This window comes from Lissotriton helveticus, chromosome 1_1, assembly GCF_964261635.1.
Source record: "Lissotriton helveticus chromosome 1_1, aLisHel1.1, whole genome shotgun sequence".
NCBI lineage: Eukaryota > Metazoa > Chordata > Amphibia > Caudata > Salamandridae > Lissotriton > Lissotriton helveticus.
The window spans coordinates 2,077,475,345-2,077,499,829 of record NC_136057.1 but is presented as its reverse complement, the minus strand read 5'-3'; the positions used below and the strand labels follow the sequence as shown (position 1 = coordinate 2,077,499,829).

The 24,485-nt window shown below is 44.6% G+C and overlaps 1 protein-coding gene across 1 annotated transcript in view; it reads right to left on the bottom strand.

The window, feature by feature from the left end:
* COL24A1 (collagen type XXIV alpha 1 chain) overlaps positions 1–20,402 on the bottom strand; it is a 979,161-nt gene extending 958,759 nt beyond the window's left edge. Inside the window, exon 1 of the mRNA XM_078645481.1 lies at positions 18,457–20,402. Coding sequence (XP_078501607.1) covers positions 18,457–18,512 — 56 coding nt within the window. The 5' untranslated portion in view covers positions 18,513–20,402. The remainder of the gene's footprint in view (positions 1–18,456) is intronic.
* Between the last annotated feature and the right edge of the window lie 4,083 nt (positions 20,403–24,485).

Sequence of the window (24,485 nt, the reverse complement as noted above, 5' to 3'; positions counted from 1 at the left end):
GCATATGGCCATGTCTGAACTGGGGTGGCAGAGTGGGCTAAAGAACGGTGATGGATTAAACCCAGATCTTTTGACTGGGTGCGAGTGTTTGATTGGTTCTGATGCTCCTCCATCACCACCCCCTTTTGTACCGCTTTGTTCACCATAAGTTGGCAGGGTATGCTCAGACGTGAGTCCCTTGCTCACTTTGCCACTGGATTCAAGCAAGCCTGGCTGAAGACGGCTCAAATGCCAGAAACCGGTCCTAGGAAGCTTAATTCCGGTCCAGGGAAGGCATGTCTTGGCAGTTCCGGCTGGACTGTTCCCATGAGGCACAGGGTCAGACTTATTTGCATATGGCCATGTCTGAACTGGGGTGGCAGAGTGGGTGATGGATTAAACCCAGATCTGTTGACTAGGTGTGAGTGTTTGATTGGTTCAGATGCTCCATCCATCACCACCCCCTTTTGTAACGCAGGGGGGGGAGGAACATTATTCTTACAACCATGAGCTCCATCATAGCGTTCACTGACCTAAAATAGATCTTTTTATGTGTTACTCCCAAATGTGTGTTTTTAGGCAGCCAGTCGCATCTACTGATACATTATAGAATGGTAAATGTCTTCACCACAAACATCATTAATGGCCTGTTACATAACATGAATAATGCACGTCACCAAAAAACATACAGTTTATGTGTCCACATATTTTGCAAAAAGTAATTCAAAATATCAAAAACATGTGTTCTCAATGACCCTACTTCTGAAAACACTTAAATTGTACTTTCCTAAACTGAGCTTTTATAATCGAAATCTCTTTTTAATGTTCAACTTCAACTTGGCAGAGAGAAGAATGTTGAAATCAGACCTCACACGTTTGCTTATTGAAAACCATATAGCACAGATCTTACAGTATCCTAAATATTCCACAATGGAACTAACTCCTGGGAGAAAATGTGTAACCTTGAGTTAATTTCTCTAAAACGTTTCCAGATTCCCCAACTGCTAAGGATTTTCTGTGCATTTCATCTACAGATGTCCAATGGTGAACTTAAAGCCTATTATTCCAAATGTACCTGCTTTATTCAACAAGCATTGGCAAATGCAAAATGTTGCACTTATGAGATAAATCATAAGCTGTTTTTTTGTAAGTTGTAGTTTGGTGAGCAGTTGTGCAATAAATCGAAGGCCAGCAATGTAAATTGTTGTAACTTCAAGAAATGATGGAGTTGTGCAATAAAAAAAATATTGAAACTCCATTAAAGTGTTATGGCTTGTTTCTTGAGAAAGGCAATATTTATTTATTTTGAAGGTTTTATATAGCGCGAGCATGACCCTTGCGGGCATCAGAGCGATTTACAAGTAAGGTAGTTAAACAAAAGAGACAATGTACAAAGAAAAATAGTATTTCAAGTTAAAGACCTATGTTACAGCTGGTTGTTCTAATAGTCTGAATATAATATAATGTGCTGTTACTGGTGGTATTATAAAGCAATGAGTATCGGACCATTTAAAGCACTAGCTACGTTTAGCACTATTCAACTAATATTTTTATTAAACTCACAAGGTATCAGGCATTTTGTATTTAAACCCTAAGAATTATAGAAATGTGTACAGATGTTCTGTTCTTTCATTATTTAGCACCAAGACAAACAAGTATGCAAAGAGGAAGTGGATAGCGGGAAGTAACAACAAACAGAGTGCGAGATTAAGAGCGAGGCAGAGCTACAGGAGAGAAAGAACAGGCACAAAGCGGGAAAGAGACAGTGAGTGAAAAAGAGAGAAAGAGTGAGGAAAGAGTCGCAGATTGACAGAGAGAGAGATGGACAGCCAGTCGGGCAGAGAAAGAAAACAGAAGGCGAATAAAAAACAGAAGAGTATGAGAGGGAGAAAAGGTGATACAGCCAACAAAATATCGAGAGCAAGAGTTCGGGAGAGTGATGTGGAGAAAGGGAGAGATGAAAGATAGGATTTACAGGGTAAGAGAGAGGGGACCGAGTGTGAGCGAGTGAGAAAGGAAGAGAATCAGAAGGGAGATAGTTACAGTCATAGCTGTTCAACAAAAGACTTGCAAACGAGACCCATCTTTAAAGATGCAGAGTTGAGCTGTACTCGAGGGAGGTGCTTGACTTTAGCAACACTGCCAAAGAAGCGACAACCTACTTGAACCCATGTTGCACAGCAGCATGGGCTACTGTTCAACATGTCTACAAAAATTGAGAAAGCCAATAGATCGCACCCCACCTCCACAAACACGCCTGGAAGGCATGCTCACTGACTTCACTTGTTTAGTATATCTCTGAGGTGATTAACACACTTTCTGCTGTCCCCAGTATACACCGAATAAAGGTAAAGAGAGAAAGAAGGGGCAGAAGAAACAGTATTAACAAACAGAAGGGAGGGAACAGGAGAAAATTAACCAAAAAAGGAAAGAAGTGTGACAAGAGTATTGTTTAGTAAGAGACACAAACTGAGAAGCAGTGAAAAAGGGTGCTAGCAAAAGAGGTGAGAAGAACTGGAATATGGCAGTGAAAAGGCAGAAACAGTGAAGCAATCCGTTGAAGACATCGAGCTAAAGCACCCTTTGCAGAGACTTGCGTGTGTTGTCTACTGGTAGCGGAATAGAATTTTGGTTAAACTACTTTGTGCGTGCATGTCAGATGCAGACTACTGGATTGAGTTCTGGTAAATATTTCTCAAGTGTGCTGTACCTGCGGGAGAGATAACTGTTATTTGCATGTCAGAACTGCAATGTGTTAATGCGGGTTTGCATATAAACAGCAAGTCCAAGTGTCTAATGCCAGGTAGCGTTAGCCAGGTTAGTGTGTTAATACACCTTATACAGAGATACTAGTGCAACCTCCTTGTCGCATGCTTGTTTCTTCATTCGAAAGGAACGTTGTTTAATACTCCTAAAGCTGAAATTACTGTGAGCCATTCAGGAACACAATATCATTTCAACATCCTGAGGCCGGTAAAATAAATACCAGTGAGGACATATTAATCTTAAATATAATCTTAAATATACTGCATCTGTTGAGTGGTGAAGGTTAAATAAAGATTGCAATAAAAATACCAGTCGAAAAAACAAATGGTGAAAGCTCAGTAAATAAAGATAGACACAGCTTATAAAATTCAGACGTGCTACTAATAAACAGATATCCTTTCCCGGCTTGCAGTTGCAGAATTTTTAAATCACAGAGTCAAAATGCAGTAAATAAAGTAGAGTGATAAATACCTACACTCCAAAGATGTGCATTAAAACTGTCCAATTCCACAGACAGAGATGTGAAAGTTGCAACTTTAAGTTATCCTCTGTCTCCTGTTATCAATGCAAAGAAAATGTGAGTGAAAGTAGCAGCAAAGTACAGAAGAGTGATTTTTTTTTATAGATAAGTATTCCCGAGAAGTGTAATCTGATTATTGAATATGAAGGGTGACAGGCACCACTTACTGTTTCTTCAGACTAGTTCATTCAGTGATGTAATATTTATTATGCATGAAAAGTCATCTCTGAGCTGCTTTTCTATGCGGGCAGTGTCTTAAAATGCATGTATTGTGGACGCTGAGCATACACCAACCCATGATGCACTACTGAGCAGTTGCAATCTGCACTAAAATATGCGCAGAACGTGCTGTCCTTGTATTTTACTGGTATTTAGATAGCACGTTATGACCCCTTGTGAACACCAACTTGCTAATAGCATTTGCTCCTTTCTTTTGCTCCAGTCTTATCCTTTGAAAGGCAACCAGGCTGCATATTACAATTCCTCAAATATCCACTGTTTGGTAACCTATTTAACACTTCATAAAGAACGTAATGGGAGAAGTAATGGACCCTTTTGTTTGCAAAATTAACTTAAAAAAATAACTATCTTACAAATCCTACAGCACACATTAACAGCAGATTAGTGAATTCTTAAAATCATTCCCACAAAGTAGGAGACGGGGAAAAATGGTTTGTCCAGGATTACACAACGTCTCTCAGTGGGAGAGGTGAATAACATTGCCAGGCTATTCCTGGAACCATATTTGTTCTATAGGAAACAAATGTAAATAAAAGGAAAGTGGTAAATTCTTAGACATAAATAATGGATGCTAAGACCAGCCGAGAATGGCAGAATGTTAACAGTTAGGAAATCGCAGCAGAAGGGCATTGTTTATAGCTATACATCTCCCCTAATCATACAGTGGATTTGCTGTTGGTTTAGCCTTGGAATGGAAGCTACCCTACAGCACCCTGCCTTTCCATGTGCAACTGATTTTTCTGAAAGACTGTGACCTCTTCTGGTTTGCATGCACCCTAAACACTGTGGTCGTTTGTAAATGATCTTCACAAGATATGCATGTGGGCTTTTCAGCATCGTAATGTGCTCTGAAACAAGACAGGTCAGTTTTCCTACTGCAGTGACAAATGTTTCTGTTGGGGTCTATCACGCAAGAAAATATTAATCTGAGATCTCATGTCGCTGTAAATTGAAGAAGGCCTGTGAGATTACTCAAAAAGGTGCACACAAAACAGGGCTCTTTGTGTATGCATGACACGTATTTCCAATTGGTGGCAAGCAACTCGTGTTTGCCTAGAATCACTCAATGGCTAACTGCAGACACTGGGATTAGAATGCATGCATTCTGGTTTCAATCAAAGGTGGGTCAGTGAGAGTTTATTTCTTTCATGTGCTTTCTTGGAAGCATTTGTGAAGAGGGTGCCTAGCCCCAAAAACACGTACATTAAAACATGCATGCATGGTTCAAACTGAAGGTTGGCCAAGGATCTCAAGAGGCTCTCTGCATGCTCAAGTGCTGGTTTCTGGGGTACCGGAGTCCTATGATTTGAGTGTGAAGAGACCCCTGAGAACATATGACACAACATGACTCGTGACTCAGACGCCGTGGGAGGACTGAACTGATTCTGGTGCCTCTCAAATATCGGCAAAGCTGCCATTTTGGACTGGTATTTGCTTTACACTTTTATGCAGTAGCCATAAATCCTATTAGTATTGTGTTTCAGCAATCAAGAAAGCAATGAAGGGCCACCTCTGAAGACTGAAAGCCACAAAAATTCAGAAATTCCCATATCCATGTATACACATACATACAGGGGTGAGCTTCTATAATTTCATTGTTCAATAATAAACACCGTAAAAAAACTCAAAAAGCATAACTATTTTTGACCATGATTTCGGCATGAACTTTTGTCTCCAGCGGTCGCAGTGCATTGCAAAAGGTATGGTACTGGTGCTCGTGTAAAGTGCTCCGACTATTTTGGTGGGGTTCGCACTATGTAAAATAGTATTAAAAATTAAACAGAACGAACATTGGGTGGGGGTGATAAACAAGGGGATGTGTTAAACGACAGTAGAGGGAGGTGATAGGAAGCACAAACGGAACACATGCACTAGTATGAAGTGCAGTTATAAATGTAATACAATCGCTGTGCAGGGAAAACCTAAAAAACAAGTTCTACAAGCAGATGAACCCTATATCTGGGCTACAGGACACTGATAGGAGAAAGACATGCAGAACAACAGAAAATAGTATGGTACAGCCAATAGAAATGGAGGAAAAGTAAGTGGCAAGCACAGGAACCAATGAAAAGCAATGGCGGCATGTAATCCCCTTTAAAGATTTGTATTAAATAAAATAGATTTCACAAGCACAGCGCAAGCGTTGTGCAGGCGAATCCTAAAAAAGGAGTTTGATAGCATAGCATGTAGCAATCACATAGTGTAACAGAACTGTAAATGCTTTCATCCAATTGAAAACCTGAGTTGTTGTGAAACCTCTGACTATAGTCCTGGCTTGCTGAGGTTTAAATAATGTATCGAATGGGATCTTAGAATTGCCACTTAAGTCTGATTTATCATTTAGAATACAACCGATAAATCAGCAGCCAGAGCTGTAAACCTAGTCCCAGTCCAAATATATGAGTAGTGCTATTATACCTGGGGATAATCCCCCGCCAATGTTCCATTGAATGGTCTGTTTGCTTACAAGTCCTATGTGCTATATTTCCCCATTTAATGGACCATTTAGGGCTCTCCTCGATGCTCTTGTGACTTAATGGTCAGCTGTCATCATTGAGTTATATACTCAGCATCCAGTGAAACACAGTGCTAGTAGTACACTTGAATTTATGTCACATCTTTTTTGCTGCCAGTCAGAATTGAGACATATGTCGAAACAGCAACTATTGTAGGGAAATAAGCTGAAACATGACCACATAGGAGCAACTCCTAATTTGAGTTTCCCTAAACAAAATTCACAAACATGCAGCAGGATGATGAAGGAGAAGTAGATAGTGTCCACAAACAAATATTTCATTGGTCACAGGCAATAGTCAATGTGGTACGCACTGGAGAGGACACCTCCACTAGTTTTAACACATGTACAAAGGTTGTCTACTTTGACAAAAGAAAGACAGATGGAATTCTCAACCTCTTCTTATGGAAGTGAACCATGCTTGTTGATACGGAGGGAAAATAGCTGAACTGTTCTCTGTGCTTGCATGTATCATTCTCAAGTTTAGTAGAGTCCTCCAATTTCCTACTCAGGACATACTTAATGATTCTGTATTATACATGTAACAGAAGAGTTACTAAACACAGCTACTTGGAAATGTAGACGTCCCCACAAAGGGATTGCCATCAAGTTACATTTATTTACTTGCTAGCAAAGGACCCAATAGAAGCAACATGTTCATTTCAAGAGCATCCCCACATTTGAATAATAGTAAATCTACCTAAGTCGCCCAAAACATATACTTACAATGCCCTGACACTGACTAAATGTTCCTTCCCAGCCAGACCACAATTCCTTCTATACTAATGCTAAATCCACTACCTTCTCTTATTTGAAACCCTGAAACTAGCAATGCCCCGAAGAAATGTAGGCACTCATGGGTGACTCTGGTATCAAAAAACTGATCACTTGCAGATAAAAGCTATGATCCACTTTTTAAGACCAGATGACCCTCTCTCAAACTACCCCACCAAACTGTCTAATCACCAAACCAGAATATATCCAGCCAAAAATAAATAAAATAAAAAAAACAGATGACCTGACCACTGGTTCAACAAAGAAATTAGCTCTCAGAGAAAGGTCCTGCTAGTCCTTGAGAGGAGATGGAAAAAGGCCCCTTCTCGTCCATACTCTCTGGATTAAGGAAGGAAAGAAAGTAATACAAGAGATGCATTTGCTTGTAAAATCCTGTTTCCAAAGATCAAATTCGAGACTACTATGAATAGAACTAGAGACCTTTTCCAAGATCATCTATGGCCAATCACTTGTCATCTGGGATCCACCATGCCAAACCCCTAAAGTTGATGACATAGCAAATCACTTCTCCTTACAACCACCACCCACAAAAAAAACTTACCATAAAAGGGGCCTATAAAAAACTAAACCATCATCATACTCCTCCTGTATTTATACATTGGTTTAGTTAAGCCATATGGTGACTCTTGCTAGCCCTAGTGGGTGGAGATCATAAACTTCTAATTTACTTATGGCTTCTTCCCGGATTTCTTTAAGTTAGGCTGTGTGCACATGCCTCTAAAAAAATGTAATGCAGTGTTACACCTCCAATTTTTGGAGTGTTTTTCACCTGTCTTTTTTGCTTCTGACCTCCTGTTTTTGACAATGTGCTGCATTTCATTTTTGCTGGTTTAGAACTCTGGGCACTTTACCACTGCTGATCAGTGCTAAAGTGCAAGTGCTCCCTGTGTAAATTATTAATGTGATTGGTTATCCATAATTGGCATATTTGATTTATTGGTAAGTCCTGAATTAAGTGCACTGAGTGTGCCCAGGACCGGTAAATCAATTACTACTAGTGGGCCTGCAGCACTGATTGCCCCACCCACATGAGTAGCCCTGTAACCATGTCTCAGACCTGCCTCTCCATTGTCTGTGTGGGTAATTTTAAACTGCCAGGTAGACCTGAAAGGTGCATCCACTTGCCAGGCCCACACCTTCCCTTTTACTACATAAGGCACCCCTAAGGTAGGCCCAGGGGAGCCCTATGAGCATGGTGCAGTGCATTTGAAAGGTAGGACATGTCCTGGTGTGTTGTACATGTCCTGATAGTGAAATACTGCTAATTTTGTTTTTCACTATTGTTAGAACTATCTCTTCCATGGGGTATCATTGGAGCTGCCATGTAACCTACCTCTTGAAAGTTTAACTTCCAATTGGGAAGAGATAGAGATTTGGAGTTTGGGGTCCCTGAACTAGCAATTTTAAAACACATCTTTTAGTGAAGTTGGTTTTCAAACTGAGTGTTTCAAAATGCCACTTTCGGAAAGTACAAAAAGAACAACTGATGGACAGAATGCTGCACAATGTCAAACATTCCCCCCAGTACAGAGATCTTGGCCTTAATCCATCATTTTTTGCTCCCCATGCCTTTCCAGTTCAGACCTAGCTGGTGAGGGGTGATGCCCTGAAACCAGTCCCACAATGCTTTTTTCCAGTCCAGGGAGGACCTGGCTTGGCATTTCGGGCTGGACTGTTCCCATGAGGTACAGCGTCAAGACTGATTTGCACTGGGGTGGCATGGTGAGCAAAAGAATTATGGATTCAACCCAGATCTCTTGACTGGTGTAGAATATTTGATTTGCTCTGCATTCCGTCCATCATCTGTGTGTCTTTTACTTTCAGAAAGTGGGCATTTTCTTGCTTTAGCATTCTGTGCCTCTCACTGCCTGTGGAATCCACATCTGAGGGAGGGTGACAGTTGGGCTGTTTGTGCATTCACTCTAGACTGTCCCACAAAGGTTGCTGATGTGTGCCCTGCATATACTGATGGCCCATCACCAGGCTTATGGGTCTTCCTGAATTAGAGCAGGAGTTGTCACTGACACCTGAATTTGGCTCTGCCTGTCCTCACACAAATCTGTCTCCACCCCCCTGTAGTGTGTCTGTAGCCAGGTCAGTGAAAGGAAGGGCCTTGTGCACTGCAAATACTTTCCTTTGAAGTTTGCCTACTTCAAAGTCAGAAACTGGTATAAGTATTGGAGCTGTGGATCCGTAACGTCAGAACACTTCTGGACTAAGAGGAGATTCTGGCAAGATAAAGAGCTGGATGATGTAGGAAGGGAACTGACACTATGCTTGTTGCTTTGTTCTGCTGGACTACTGCTGGCTTCTTCGGTCTTGGACAGTGAAAGGACTGGTCTTTGCTTTCTACATCCTGCTTGCCAAGGTTCTGCAAGGGCTTGTGTGTGCTTGCCTCCTGTTAAGAAGTCTTAGGGCCATCAAAGATGTTATCTGCAGCCCCTGAATTACTCTTCTGGGAGTTCTGACCTGCAAAGTGGTGTTAGTTCCAGTTCTGGGCCCTTGGAGGTGGCTTTTGTTGCAAAAAAACAAGAAAATCTATGCATCGACCTCCAGTGCCTGTTTTTCCTGAAGCAAGACTACTGTTCGGTTGAAAACCAATGCATCGCTGCGGTGCAGCCAAAGAATCGACACAGCACCTGCTATGCGGCTGAATGAACGCCACAGCCTGAGTCCTGAGCACCGTGTCTCAGACCTACAAGGCACCCACACTGACTCCAGCCCAGGCCCTGCTGCGTGGCTATAGAAATGAATGCCTCACCAGGAAAATCCACACAGCACCTGTTTCGCCACCACCACATCGTCCCGGTGCACCCATATTTTTTGATGCATTGCACCTGTGCACCAAGTTCTTCAGCGATGTTGCGCAGCAGTAAGGAACCGAGGTCATGTGTCCAGTGATCGATGTATCACCTCCCCTCACAGTAAGGAACCAATGCATCACCTCCCCTGAGAGTAAAGAAGCAACGCCCCCCCCTGCACTGCAGTGACGAACCAACGCATCTCCTCCCCTGGCAGTAAGAAACCGACACATCACCTTCCCTGGGAGGATGGAACTGACGCATCACTTTGCTTTTCTGGCACCTCACCTCACCTCTCCTGCTCCTGTTTTCCTCTTTGTTTTTTGCCACATCCCTGGTACTTTGTGATAAAAGTGACAGATCCATAGTTTCCTATGGACTGAACTATTTTGAACCATTTAAAAGGGATGTATTTACTTGTGTATGTTGGGCTCTTGTCTTAGTCTTGTTTCATTCACATAAATATTGGTTATTTTTCTAAACTGGTGTGGTGTCATTTTGTGGTGTTTTCACTGTGTTACTGTATGTGTATGTACAAACGCTTTATACATTGCCTCTGAGGTAAGCCTGGCTGCTCGTGCCAAGCTACCAAAAGTGTGAGTAACTCCCATACCCTGACTAGACTAAGGGTCCCTACTTGGACAGGGTGAAAACCACTGCCAACTAGAGATCCCCATTTCTAACATGCAGACACTAAAAACTTTGACAGCTACAACTTACAATAGGTTATTCTTTAAGTCTAAAATCAAAGAGAAATGTGTATCAACTGAATTATAGAAATCAATAGCACAGATAAAATCAGATTCTGGGCCTGCATCAGTCTGACTTTAGATTGGACACTGTTACAGAAACAGCCATGCTAAAAATCATGGATGACTCCTTGTGCCTCTTTGATGAGGGTAGCAATTGCATTCTGATTCTCCTTGATTTGACCACTGACTTTGACACCATCAACCTCAACATCCTCCTCCACATTTTACATAACAGGATGAGTATTGATAACACAGCACTGAAATAGTTAAAGCCTACCTGTGAAAAAGAACCAAGTCCATGGAAAATGGTAATTATTGATTAGCAACCACATCTTTTCAATTTTTCATATCACAAGGAAGTATACTAGCCTCAAGACAATTCAACTAGTACATTGAAACTTTAGGGATATATTTGCTCCAGGGCAGGTATTGAATTCCACTACTACGTGGATGCTACATAACTCTCTATCAAGATCGACAGCATAAAAAACACACTTGTACTATGTCTGACATTAGTGTACGGTTGATGTGCAAATCGAACATATAAAAGATGGTGTTCCACTTAGTATCTCCAAGTAGGTCCAGGCACCTACCTCCTGAGTGGATGGTTAAATTACAAGCTCTAAACATCATCTCCAGAATTGTATATGCAACCATATTTCTTTTGTATACATTAGAGAAGTCCCTCCGTCCTGACCTTCACTTCAAAGAAGTCACCAAAAGTGCTGGATTGCAACTGAAACTGCTGTTCAATATTACAGCATGCAGGGACACAGGGAGACGCTACGAACACAAGCAGACGCGTACTGTTGGATGTGTGACTATAGAGTTCGTCCTCCCCTGGTACCCCTATGATGTCTGTTGAAAAAAAAGTAATTTACAACCATACAAGGAAAGGTTCCTATACATATGGTCTGTATGGTTACGTGCATGTTTTTTACTATTTAATTGCAGAGAAAATTAGCAATCGCAAAAAGCAGGGTAAAAAAGAGGGACTGAGATAAGCCTATTGACCCTTCATGGGCTATATAAAGGCTGAAAAATGTCAACCTATCGGATGCCTGAGAACATTAATTCCTAAAAGCATCACACTGATCTATTTTAACCTAGCCTTGGATCCCAGAATAATAAACTTGTTACAAAGGATTTAAAGGCAATTTAAACACACTCACTCAACCCTGAAATGAACGAATGAATGAATTGAAAGTAGTTTTTGTATAGCGCAGTAGCTACCCTGAGGCGACCTAGCTCTAAGGACACGAGCAAGAACAGAAGGTATTGGAAGCTGAAAACTGTAGTTAAAAAGGAAGGTTTTTAGATATTTGTGGAATGCCTTCACTGCCTTCAGTCACTGCCACCACTGAAAGAGCTCCACTTACAAACATGTGCAGCCCACCCATTCACATCCAGTGTCTGTGAAAGGGTCCAATGATGAAGCATGCCACAGGTGGTACCTGTGGGTGAGGAATATTATAAATTGTGAAGCAAGCACTGATTTACCTGGGTGCATTACGCTCATCTGTCTCAGATACAGGCAAGACAGACACTGTCACAAATAACTGGGTCTTCCCTCTCCTGGTGTTTAAAGCACTTGTCCCTAGCCGTGATTTCAGGTCGGGTACCCAAGCCTTGGAGATATCATGAACTACTAACTTTGTTTTTTAACGACATTACACAGCCCCTTGAAACTCAGCAAAATGTATTGCATTGTTAAGATTTGTACCACTTCCCTTGGGCTATCTAAACATCCTAATGATCACTAAATAGACAAGTTGCATGTATCTCGGGGATCTGCAGAAAGCACTCTGTTGCCTTACAGGACCACAGTAAGGTAAATAAATACTCTAAGCATGAAGCAAATAAGTAACACAACTACAAATCGGGTATTAGCTCTGGGTGGATATGTTCCGAATGGGACTGCTGCGAGGTTTGCAGGTGAGTTGTTGACATAGAAGTGGAAATGAAGAGGGCATACCACATGCTGGGTGACACTAGAGAGACTGGCACTTTTGTGGTGTTTCCATGCCGTGACATGATCCCGTTTTCTGTATCTGGACAATACAGTTTTCCCCAGGGAAATTAAAGGATTTGATATATCATTAAAGTCCTCCTGACCCATGTATCTCCAGGGAAAAGGACTGTGCCTCTGTGAGCAATAGGGACATGCTGCCATGTAAGAGGCTTTTGAATTTTGCAATTAGAGACTTGGTGTGATTGTGTGGTTATTTTATGGGAACACAGAGCTACAACTAAGTTATGCAAAGGACAAAGATGGCTGCAAGTTCATACCACAACAGTATCCATGGGGGGTCTGGGGGAAAACGGGACAGTAATCCATGTTCCTTGGAGAGAGTTGACAGACTAGAGCAGCAGGTCACTCGCCTAATAAAGCTATCTAGTACATGAGTACAATTGCTTGTAATAAGGATCCTAGAAGTGGGACAGCAAACAGAACGTCACCCTGTGATCTTGTTTCCTCTGGAGCGGTAATTCTATTAACTTTGCTCATAACGTTGTCTTGTGTGTATCACCTGATAATTAACCCAAACCTATATTCAACAAATGTGTGACAAAATGCTGTGCCAAAGAAAGGGGTGTGTCCTCATTATTCAAATGCAGAATGTATTGAGAAATGTATAACTGTAATTTAGCAGACACTGCAGCAGGGAGTGACATTTTTGATCAACCTAATATGTTAACCTACTCTACAACATGTACCGGTAAATGGAATATATAGCTAAATGAAACAAGTTATTTTTCAATGCCCATCAACTGGTTTACAACACTGTAAAGCACATCCAAGGATAGACGTACAATAAATTGTGAGAAACCATGAATACGCTGCACCAGTTTGAGCTGAGATCCTCCACTCTCTGGGATGAAGGTTCCTATATATCTGAAAGCATCAGCACTGAAAGGAAAGCCACCCTCTGAGTGGAGAAGGATGTTCTCTCTACAGCAATCTTTTTGCCTTGAAAGTCAACAAATTCAATGCCAGTGCCAACAGAGCTAGTTTAGGCACTGCATCTCTCAGCGGTTGCACCTGAAGATTTCTCACTCTTCAATATCACACTAAATCAAACCACAATATATTTCATTTTCAAGGAACAGGGAGCACATGTGTGCTACTATTGTTTACGTGGAAGGCAAACTTGATAATGCCAAGACTTAAGCTCTACTTAAAAAGGCTGGCTTTACTATTGCCAATACTTTCCTGGGTGACTGTCCAGTTCTAGCGGGTAAAATGGTGCCTTTCCATTAGAGAATGTAACTAATTAATGTAATGGTACCCAAGTTGTGGACTTTAGCTTAGAACTCATAGGATGGTTGATTCAAATATCAAAGTAATTGTTATCAATATTTAGTAAATTACTGGGAAAAAAATACTTCACATAATGGAGTTTCTATTGAACACCCTGACTAGTTCCTTCTATAGCATCACTCAAGACAGATATCAAGAAAATATCTGGCATATTCCTTGGAAGGCAATGAGAAATCTTGCTTTTTAAGAAGCACAAGCAGGAAAAGGTTTTACAAAAACAATGGCAAAAGACAACAAGCATTGACAAAGTCAAAATGCTGGCGACCACTGCCAGGCCTATTGATATTGCAATATGTATTTAATCCTTATGCTGTATCCGTCCATGATAGTGTTATCAATCACAAACGGACAAGAGAAGGAAACAGGGGCTCGCTTTCATAACTGCATGAAGGCCATCTCAGGATGGATGTCGACCAACTGCTTAAAATTAAACTCTGGGAAAATAGAGGTCTTTATATTTGGAAATAACCCCAATATCTGGACACCAGAGTGGTGGCCAGATGAGCTGGGCGTGTGCCCCTCACCCACCAGGAAAACAAAAAACCTGGGGGTGATCATGGACAATAATCTCTCTTATGGCGACCATGTAAGCATGGTGGTCTCAGCCTGCTTCCTAATCCTTAGGATAATAAGGAAAATAAAGATCTGTCTCCCTGAGAGCAGTCTCAGGACAGTGATCACAGCCCTCATTATGGCAAGGATCGACTATTGCAACAGTCTTCTGTTAAATGCCCCAAAAAGCACATCAATAGACTGCAAATCGCTCAAAATGCAGCAGCAAGACTAATCACAGGCACACCCAAATTTGTCTCTATAAAGAAGAGCTGGCACAACTTCACTGGCTCCCCGTGAGGCTAAGAGTACGTTTTAAGGCCCTCTGTATGGCCTTTAAAGCCCTTAATGGAATTGGCCCCAACCACCTGAGGCAGAAATTTAAGTGGTACAGGCTCACTAGGAATTTTCAGTCTACAGAAGCCAAACTAGTTACAACTCACCTGATCAAAAAGGCCAGCTGGGGGGGCAGAAGCTTCCTTACATGCGCCTCCAAAGATTGGAGTGAGCTCCCATTCCATCTGAGGAACTCTTCAGACCTCCTTTCATTCAGAAGGGGGCTGAAAACCTGGCTCTTCACACAGTAATATCTCAGCAAAGACAACCAGCAGGCATGCGCAGCGCGAGGACACCTCAGGGTAACCGCGCGCTATTCGAGTTCCATTAACATAACATAACATCACCAGGATTGCAGCTTGTACTTTTCTGCCTACCTTAATTAATTTCAAACACACTATCTTATTCTTCTGTTTCATTGTGACCTACACTATATTCATAAATGTCCCTGTCCATCTTCTAACAATACTAGGTTTAAAACAGCAAAAGACACACAATTGATGGACGAAATGCAGAACAAATCAAAACATTCACCCCCAGTCACGAGATATTGGTTAAATCCATCATTCTTTTGCTCACCATGCCACCCCAGTTTAGACCTGGCCATATACAAATCAGTCTTTACCCTGTGCCTCATGGGACCACTCCAGCCCGAACTGCCAAGTCATGTCCTCCCTGTACCGGAAACAAGCATCCTGTGCTCTCCATGCCACTGGAGTCAAGATATCTTGGCTGATTAGTTGTGAAACCATGAAACGGGTCCTAGGATGCTTGTTTCCAGTCAAGGTAGGACCTGACCTGGCAGTTCGGGCTGGACTGTTGCCATTGGGCACAGGTCAAGACTGATTTGCATATGGCTGGGTCCAAACTGGAATGGCATGGTGAGCACAAAAACGATGGATTTAGGCCCAGATCTCTGTACTGGGGAGAATGTATGACATTGTTCTGCATGCTGTCCATCAACTGTTCTTTTTGCAGGTTTAAAACAGCAGAATCAAGAGACAATGGGCAGATTTAAATATTTACATTTTGGAATGTTTGGATACATTAATTGTATTAAATATAAATTGTTCTAATTACTTGTGTGAATAATATTTATTTTTTTGTCATTTTATGTGCATTTTTACTAGATGATAAATATTTTACCAGACTTATTTAAATAGACTTTTGCTCTGGTTCACTCCGTATATTGTCTAGGGTATCAGTGTCTCCCGCTGAGACTACCAACTATTGCGATTCTGCCTCCACACCTGCCAGCATTTCTATCTTGGTTTCCTTTACCCTCACAAACATGGAGGCACCACGATCCAACTTTGCTTCCACTCACTGACTATGACGTTGCATTCCAAGCACAAGTGTGTCTATAGCCAAACGGGGCTCCCCTCTTCTCAGCTGGAAGGATGAGCTCATAACAGTCTCTCTGCATCCCCATCCCTGTGTTTGATGTTGTCTAGTGTTCAGTCGTGTAGGCGCGCTCGGGAAAAGTTGTAGTCCATTATAAGAAAATACTTGCTTTCTGTATTGCTCCTGCTAATTTCAGCCTCTTAGTAAAGTTATACTTCAGGCCCAACCAGCAAAGAAGAGAGCCACTAAACGCTTCCTGTTATAATTAACAGCTGGCAACACTTCATCAGGTGCTCGGGAGGCAAGCCTGAAAACGTGGTGTGGTCTGTTACTGTTACTGTTTTTGAATCCACGCTCTCACCAATGTATTTACTCATCTACTCGTCCATTTACTCAGGTAATCACCCACCGAATCGATGAGACACCGATTCATTCATTCATACATCTACTCAGGCAGACATCCATCCATCAACACGTTGTCCCGTTGAGCCGCACACATAAAAATCGCCATTCATAAGAATCTCCTTATGTTATTTGAAAAGTGAAGCCTATTGGTTTTGGTAGTGCTCGTTAATTAAAGGCAGTCACAGTCTGGGCTCAGTGACAGGCAGAGCAGAAACCCCGCGAAGAATGTGGAAAAATACAAAGAAGGCTCGCGCATCCAAAGCACAGTCCGGGGGCTTTCATGTTGCCGCGTCACCAAACGGGTGAGACGCTGTTACTTCCTTTATGAACCCTCTGTGATTTCTCTCATATGGCTTTCATCAGACCCGGAGGAGAGTGCTGGCAGCCTGGGCTTGGGGCAGCGCGAGCGGAGGGAGGCTGTCTGGGTGTCCCACACTCCAACTCTTTCATATGACAGGGGGGATGAGGGGGGGCTTCCCTTGGACCCGCTGTGCGCTCTTAGGGTTCCTTCTGTCGCTTTTCAATAAGGCGTTGCGAATTTCCCTCGTATGCACCCATTGCCCCGTCAATGTTTGCACAATAGGAGGCAAAAACGATTTAATAACCACCCACCAGACCCACAAACACAACCTCCACACTGCACAAAAAACCAATAATCTACAGGCACAAAAAACACACCTGTCTGCACATGCAACCAAGCGCCCAAACACAAACACACCGGTAGAGCTGGTATTTAACGTTGTTGTGACAGGATACGCTTGCACCGCTGTTACTGGACACAGTTCTCAGTAAATTCCTGCTACACACTGCTGAGAAGATTCCAGGGAATGGAGACAGCCCCGGACTGTTTAAACACGGCTTAACTTCACACGCTCGTGTTAGGACGTGGGGGGCGGGCAGCAAGCTGCGGGGGCAAAGCTATCAACAGTGCAGCAGGTAAAGTGGCACCGGGTTCTAGGATGCTGAGGCACAAGTGTGGCAGTGCTCATAACTGTCAGTCAAACCAAGGAAGGCTGGAGCGGATCCATGGGTGCCCAGCAGCAAGTCGCTGGACTCCGACCTGGAACCCTGGCCTACTAAAGCCGTAAGTCACAGCCTCAACTTGCTGACAGTGGAGTGCGTAGCCAGTGTGTCATGGGCCCGAGTGCAAGGGAGGAAACGAGGCCCCTGGTCGCTGCCTGAACTGTGAATCATAGCAATAACCAGGGTTCAGTTGGACCCGCAGGGCTCTGGGCCCCGGTGGCACTACACCTGCCGCATCAATGGAAGCCACGCCCAGCTTTCTGACGCCTCCATCTGGGCATCTACGTGTAAGTGCTGCGGTCCCCCTCTCCCTCCGCACAGAACAAGTTGATACAGCTCTGGGAGGGAGGGGCTTCTGGGATACTCCCCTCCTCCCGGCGCCGGAGGCTCTGGGAGCTGAGCTCTCGCTACCCCAACCCCCACCCCCTGCCACGGCAGACATGCCCGGTGGACGTACAACCAGAGCATTCATCTCTGAGGAAGCTTTAAATAGCTCCGCGGCACATGCAACTCCCTGTGCTGTATTTTAACTGACCGCGACATGGGGCTGTGACACCTCCCAAGCCGAGCGACTGGGACCACAGGGGACGACGCCGTCTCCAGAAATAGCGGCGCATTAACACCTCATCTACAAACTGACATACACACTGGCCCTTTCTCAAATGTACTGCGTGCACTGTGGAAAAAGGGGAATTAGCCTCACATAAGCGCCGTTTTACTTAAAAAGTATTCCGCGCCGAATGCGCATCTGTCAGACTGCCCCAGAGGGCAAGTCAAGACCGGGAGCTGCTGTGGGAGAGGTCATTTTCTGATCCACGGGAGCCAGCGCTCTAGTCGTAGGGGGGCCAGGGGGGCCGAGTCTCTGTCATCCTGCTCTGCAGCCACCCCAGCCCCCTCCACATGATAACTGTACATGAATGACCACGCCGATAAAAGCACTGACACATCTCTACCCCACCGGAAAGTTTGTCGGGGAGGAGCAACGCAGCAGTAAGTTTACTGACACACACCAGCTACCGGGCAGATGGTGAACAAATACATTGGCACCGGAGGTGCGGGATAAACCTTTACTCAGCCAAGCATGTGCCACATGTTTGGATACTCACGTCTCTGATGTGGGAGAGATGTTTCCACTCCTTGTCCGTTGGGCTCCTAAATGCATTTGTATGCATTTGTCCAAGCAGCGAGGTTCAAAACGAAAACAGAAGGCAACTGGAAACGCTGCGGGTCTCAGGTGCTGTCCATGAACTCAGATGTGTGCAGGCTCCCCCGGACGCTGCTCGGCGCTCCTCATGTCCGGTGTGTGGGAGAGGGGGCAGGTGATATCCCAAAAGGGCTCGGCAGTCAGGTGGGCAGAAGGATGTCCTGGGTTTTATCCCTTGACAGGCTGTGCCGTCCCCAGCAGAGAGGTGAAGGCAGTGGTGGAGAGGGCTGTCTCGTGCAGTGCTTTACGGAGAGGTGACCCTGCAGTGGTGGTGAGGGCTGTCCTGTGCAGTGCTTCCCAGATGATCCTGCTGTGGTGGATAGGGCTGTCCTGTGCAGTGCTTCTCAGAGAGGTGACCCTGCAGTGGTGGAGAGGGCTGTCCTGTGCAGTGCTTCTCAGAGAGGTGACTGCAGTGGTGGAGAGGGCTGTCTCGTGCAGTGCTTCTCAGAGAGGTGACTGCAGTGGTGGAGAGGGCTGTCTCCTGCAGAGTGCTTCACAGAAGGTGATCCTGCAGGGGTGGCGAGGGCTGTCCCGTGCAGTGCTTCACGGAGATGGAACTGCATGCAGTGCTAGCGAGGTATCCAGTGCAGTGCCTAACAGAGTGGTGACCCAGGCAGTATGTGCCAGAGTGGCCTCCCCTGGAGCACGACTCCTCTTCAGTGCGCTATAGAGCGTCAACAGCACCTTCTTCACAGATAGGTGGTTTGGAGTGGTAGAGAGAGGTGCAGCTGGCGGGGCCCTGGCAGTGATTCTGAGAGAGTGGTGCCTCGAGCTGCGCTTCTCCCATTCAGCGCGTTACCAGCGGGTTGTCACGAGCGCTGCTTCACGGAGAGGTGACCCTGACAGGAAGAGGGGTCTCACTGGCAGCTCTTCACTGAGGTGAACCTGGCAGAGGGAGTCGGGTGTCCAAAGCAGCGCCCCACAGATGCGAACCTGGCAGTGCAGGGGAGGGGGGAGGGGGCAGACGCTGCTCCACTGAGAGGCGACCCTGGCAGTCACAGACACAGATGTCCCAGGCTCCCCTTCATCCCCCGAGGGAGGTCCCAGTAAGTGCTTCAAAGAAAGGTGGCCCCGGGGGTGCAAGCAGGGCTTGTTAGATGGGCGTCCAGGGAGCAATTATTCCAGGTAAATAGAGATTGTAAAAGTGGCCGTCCCATGCAGTCCTTTTCAGAGTGGTAATCCTGGCCGCGATGACAGTCACGAGCGCTTCTTCTTTCAGTCCGGGTTCGATAGAAGAGTTGTACTCTATCAGACAGCGCCTCGCAGACACAGGCGGTACTTCTATCAGGCAGTGCCTCTCAGAGGAGTGACCCAGGCTGTGCTTGTTCCAGACAGACCTGGTTACAGGGATGTCCCAGTCAGTGCTTGAAAGCAGAGTATTCCATGCTGTGGTTCGGCCAGGCAGGGGTTGCCAGTGGGATCTTCTGTGCAGCGGCTTGAAACTTAAGCCCGACTCTTTGCGCTATGTTCTGGCTCAGAAGAGGGGGTCCCACGGTTCAGTGCTGGCGTAGCCGGCTCTGAGGATGCCACAGACCTGAGATGCCGCCGGTGGGGCGCCCCGCAGCGGTACCGGCGTGAGTGGACGTGGGAGAGCCGGGTCCAGTGGGAGTCCCTCGGCGCCTCTTGCTGGAAGGGAGAGCCGCCGCTGCAGCTCTCCCCGGTGCTGGGTGTTAAATTTCAGCGCTTCCTAAACTTCTGCTGACGTCACCATTGGCCGCCACGCCGAGGGAGCCGGAGGAGCCGCAGGAGCCGCAGCAGCCGGGCCGGCCTATGGGGGCGCTCTGCAGCCGGTTGCCACGAAGCCTCCGCCGGAGTGGTCCCACTCCTCTCACTGGTAGCTCTGCCTGTGATCGCCTCCAGCCGCTGCCCAGCTGTCAGATCGGCTTCTCATGCCACTCCCCCTTCTCCTGGTCAGCCTTGCTGCTGCAAAACGAAAAGCAACGATTTACATCCGATAATTAATCAAACCAACAAGGCCTCATGTTTCCATTTTAGCTTGAGTAGAATTCTTAAAAATCGTTTTATATGGATGTCTTTCACTTGGATAATGCACAGTAATAGCATAGAAGCGAGGAAGTTTTTGGCACCATGAGGATTTGCTCCAGTGTAGAGCAAATTTCCACTCATCTCTTACCGACTTTTGGTGCAACATAAGAGAGCGAAGCTGACTAGTAAAATGCCATTTACATTTGAATGGAAGTTTGCACGAAGTATAAAATTAAACTAGTACACAGTTGCCACCCTGATCTATGCCATGCGTGGCCAGTCAGTCTTGTATTTGTTCATCCGGCATGATGTGACATTCTGGGATTTGCAGTTACGCTCAGTTAGGCCTGGCATCTTTTGGTTTGTCCCCCCTGTCTTTTTGCTTTCTGACCTCCTGTTTTTGATATGCTCAACTTCGTTTTGCTGGTTTAGTGTCTCTGCACGCTTTCTCACTGCTATTCAGTATTAAAATGCGAGTGCTCCTACTGTAAGTTGTGTTATGATTGGTTCTCCATGATTGGCATATTTGATTTACTAATAAGCCCTTAGAACAGTGCACTGGGTGTTTCAAGGGCCTGTAAATCAAATGCTACTAGTAAGCCAGGTAACACCACTAATAAAAAAGGCTGGTGCTGACCCCAACGATCTTAGCAACTACAGACCTATATCCAATCTTCCTTTCCTAGCAAAACTACTAGAAAAATGTGTTCTCCGTCAACTCACCCACCACATGGACATCAACAACCTCCTCGACCCACACCAATCAGGCTTCAGGAAAGGATGTAGCACAGAGACTGCCATCCTAAATGTCATAGATGATATGCACAAATCACTAGACAAAAAACGCTGCTGCCTACTCATACTCCTGGACCTTTCGGCGGCCTTTGACACGGTCGACCACAAACTACTCATCAACACTCTCACAGATAGGGTAGGTGCCAATGGAGTGGTTGCACAGTGGTTCACCTCCTTCCAACAAAACCGATCTCAAAGAATAAAAATAGGAAACTTCACGTCCGACCCACACCCTATAACTAGAGGTGTCCCCCAAGGGTCAGTGCTATCACCCGCACTATTCAACATCTACATGGAGCCACTCACCGTCATCCTTAAACAAGCCAACATTCCCTTCCATCTCTATGCCGACGACACCCAGATATACCTAGAAACCTCCTCCCTAGCAGACATACAAAGACTAAACATCACCCTAAGAGAAGTACAAGAGTGGCTGTCCCGCAACCATCTGAAACTAAATCAAAACAAAACGGAAATTCTTCTCCTAGCCAGCAAGGAAAAGACCCCGCAGATCACGGAATGGTTAAAGGCTATTGATGCTCTAGACTGCACTCTCATCCCAGCAGACTCAGTGAAGTCATTGGGTATCACTCTGGACCCTAACTTGGATATGATTAAACACATCAAGAGCACCGCTAAAGCTGCCTTCTTCAACCTAAAGCTACTAAGTAAAATCAAACCCTTCATCCCACCAACGGACCTCAAACAAGCCACGCAGTCCCTTGTCCTATCCAGATTAGACTACGGGATCGCCACCCTCACAGGCACGGCTAAAATACACCTGGCTCCACTTAGAACAACACTTGATGCAGCAGCCAGAATGGTGTCGGGAGTGAAGAAATATGAACACATCACTCCCGCGCTAACCGAACTCAAGTGGCTCCCAGTAGAAATGCGAGCTAATTTCAGAACCGCCTGCCTCACACACAAAGCTCTACATACTGGCAAACTCACCTATCTAGCTGCCAAACTCAAGAAAGCGGGACAGACAAGAAACCTCAGAAGCACTAACTCCCTGCTTCTCATCCCTCCGAAAACCTGCAAACAAAAGACTCTATCTAGGTCCTTCACCGGAAATGCACCCAAAATCTGGAATGCCATTCCCATACACATTAGGACAAACTCTTCCTACAGAGCCTTCAAGAGCCAGCTCAAAACACTCTTCCTCAATCAAATCCTCACAAAGTAAAAACGGATCCTCTTTAACTCCCGACCACAAGACAAAAGACCAGAAACTACGTCAAAGCGGATTATCGAACCTCCTTAGACTTTGGACTTACTATTTACCTGAGCACTCCTGGTGTAACAATCTGTTTATAACAATTTAATCTGTTTATATCAATGCAGTTAAGCGCTCCGATACCTCCGGGTCTGGCTAGCGCTATAGAAAACTGCAAAAAAATAAAATAAATAAATAATAAATAAGCTTGCGTTACAGTAAGAGGGTAAACCCATTAAAGTCACTAGGACCTGGGTCCAAGGCGATACAGTAGAGAGGGGTCCCAGTGTATAGCGTTTAGCCAAAGAGGACTTTACAAACAAATATTCATACATAAATACAAAAATACAAAAACTTTATTCGGGCACACCGTTATTTAATCACAATGTGCACAAAGATACATTATATCATACAATTGTTAGGTTTTCAGTGCCCCAAGAGAGGAAAGGGTAAAGGGGTGAATGTGAGAGGAAAGTTGGTGCAAGGTTCAAAGAAATACACAGAGCTAGTTAATAGCTAAAGGTTGGTTAAATTACTCAATGCTAGCTTCAACATAGAGCCAGCATGGCACAGGAAGAGCAATCAATGTTCAAAAAACCATTTCAGTTGAACCATAAGGAAGGCGCATTGGATAAATCTCCTCAATATGGGTGGCGCCAGCTGATTGGGAAGTAGGCTGTTGACGTTTCGACCCCAAGAATACGGTAGGTATCTTTGTGACCTTAAAACGAGGTCTTCATCAGGACGGTGAAGGTGTAAGTGAGGACAGGGGCGGGTTACCTAAAGGGTGTAATAATATACAATGAGTGGATGGCCATAAAATTAAAAAAGGTAATTTTAAATATAGCGTGTGCTATTTACCGTGAAAAATTAGTCAAGGGTTGGGCCAATTGGCTCCAAAACGGGGAGAGTAGAAAGAACAGTCTGCAATACAAATTAATAAATTAATAGGATTACAGCTCCGACGGGTATTATTCTCGTGCAGAGCAAAGAATTGTGTACAAATGAAGCAACACTAACTAGGATAAAGGACAAATCCTGATCCTATCGATTGAAGTCAAGGCACAATGGCCTGCTGCCACATAGGTCATTAATCAACTAGGGAAAGGGGAAACACGGAGGAATGATCATTAGTCTTAGCATATGAAAGCACAGGACACTGTGCACATGATAAAAAAGGGGGGGTAAAAAACGGCGGGGCGAGCCCTCATGTGTGCTTACTTCTGTCAGCAGGATCACACAATCCTCAATGGTATACTCAGGGAAAGGGATCCGTCGTTTGAGATCGGCACGAACTGTGGAGCAATAGACAAAAGGGGCCCGCCGCATTAGATGCGCAATAATGTTCTAAAGAACAACAGTGAAATTTGTCAGCAGTACGCCTAACAGCGAAAATAAAACTGAGCGGTTAATTACCTGGCACCAATGCCGCCTGAGAGGTATACGTGGATCCTGGGACAGTCGCTGTTCGGAAAGCAGTCACCCGAGCAAGCGAACGGGAAGTTAATAAGGACGCCGAGCTGGGCGCGTGCACGTTCTCCTAACGCGGGATGCGTAAGGACATGGTAGACAGACTCGGAAAAACCACTGAGTATGTTCAAAACGGTCAGTGTTCAATATACTGAATCATAATATGACTTGTGGGAACATTTCTAATACACAGGACTCTGAGGATTCAAAAGCATACAAGATTGCAAATTGCACAAATCAGACTAAATGGGAAACGCGCATCTCTCCAACATGAGGGTGAAGGTGTTCCTAAGTTCAAACGTACGTATACTGGATTATGCATCTTAAGTTGAATCGATAAACATGGATGAAAAGTATATACTTTGATTACAAATGATAACACATCGTCTATACATACGAGCAAATTGTACACGAGTACGATATTCAGTACTTATATATGGATTAGGGCGCGCACCTCTCTA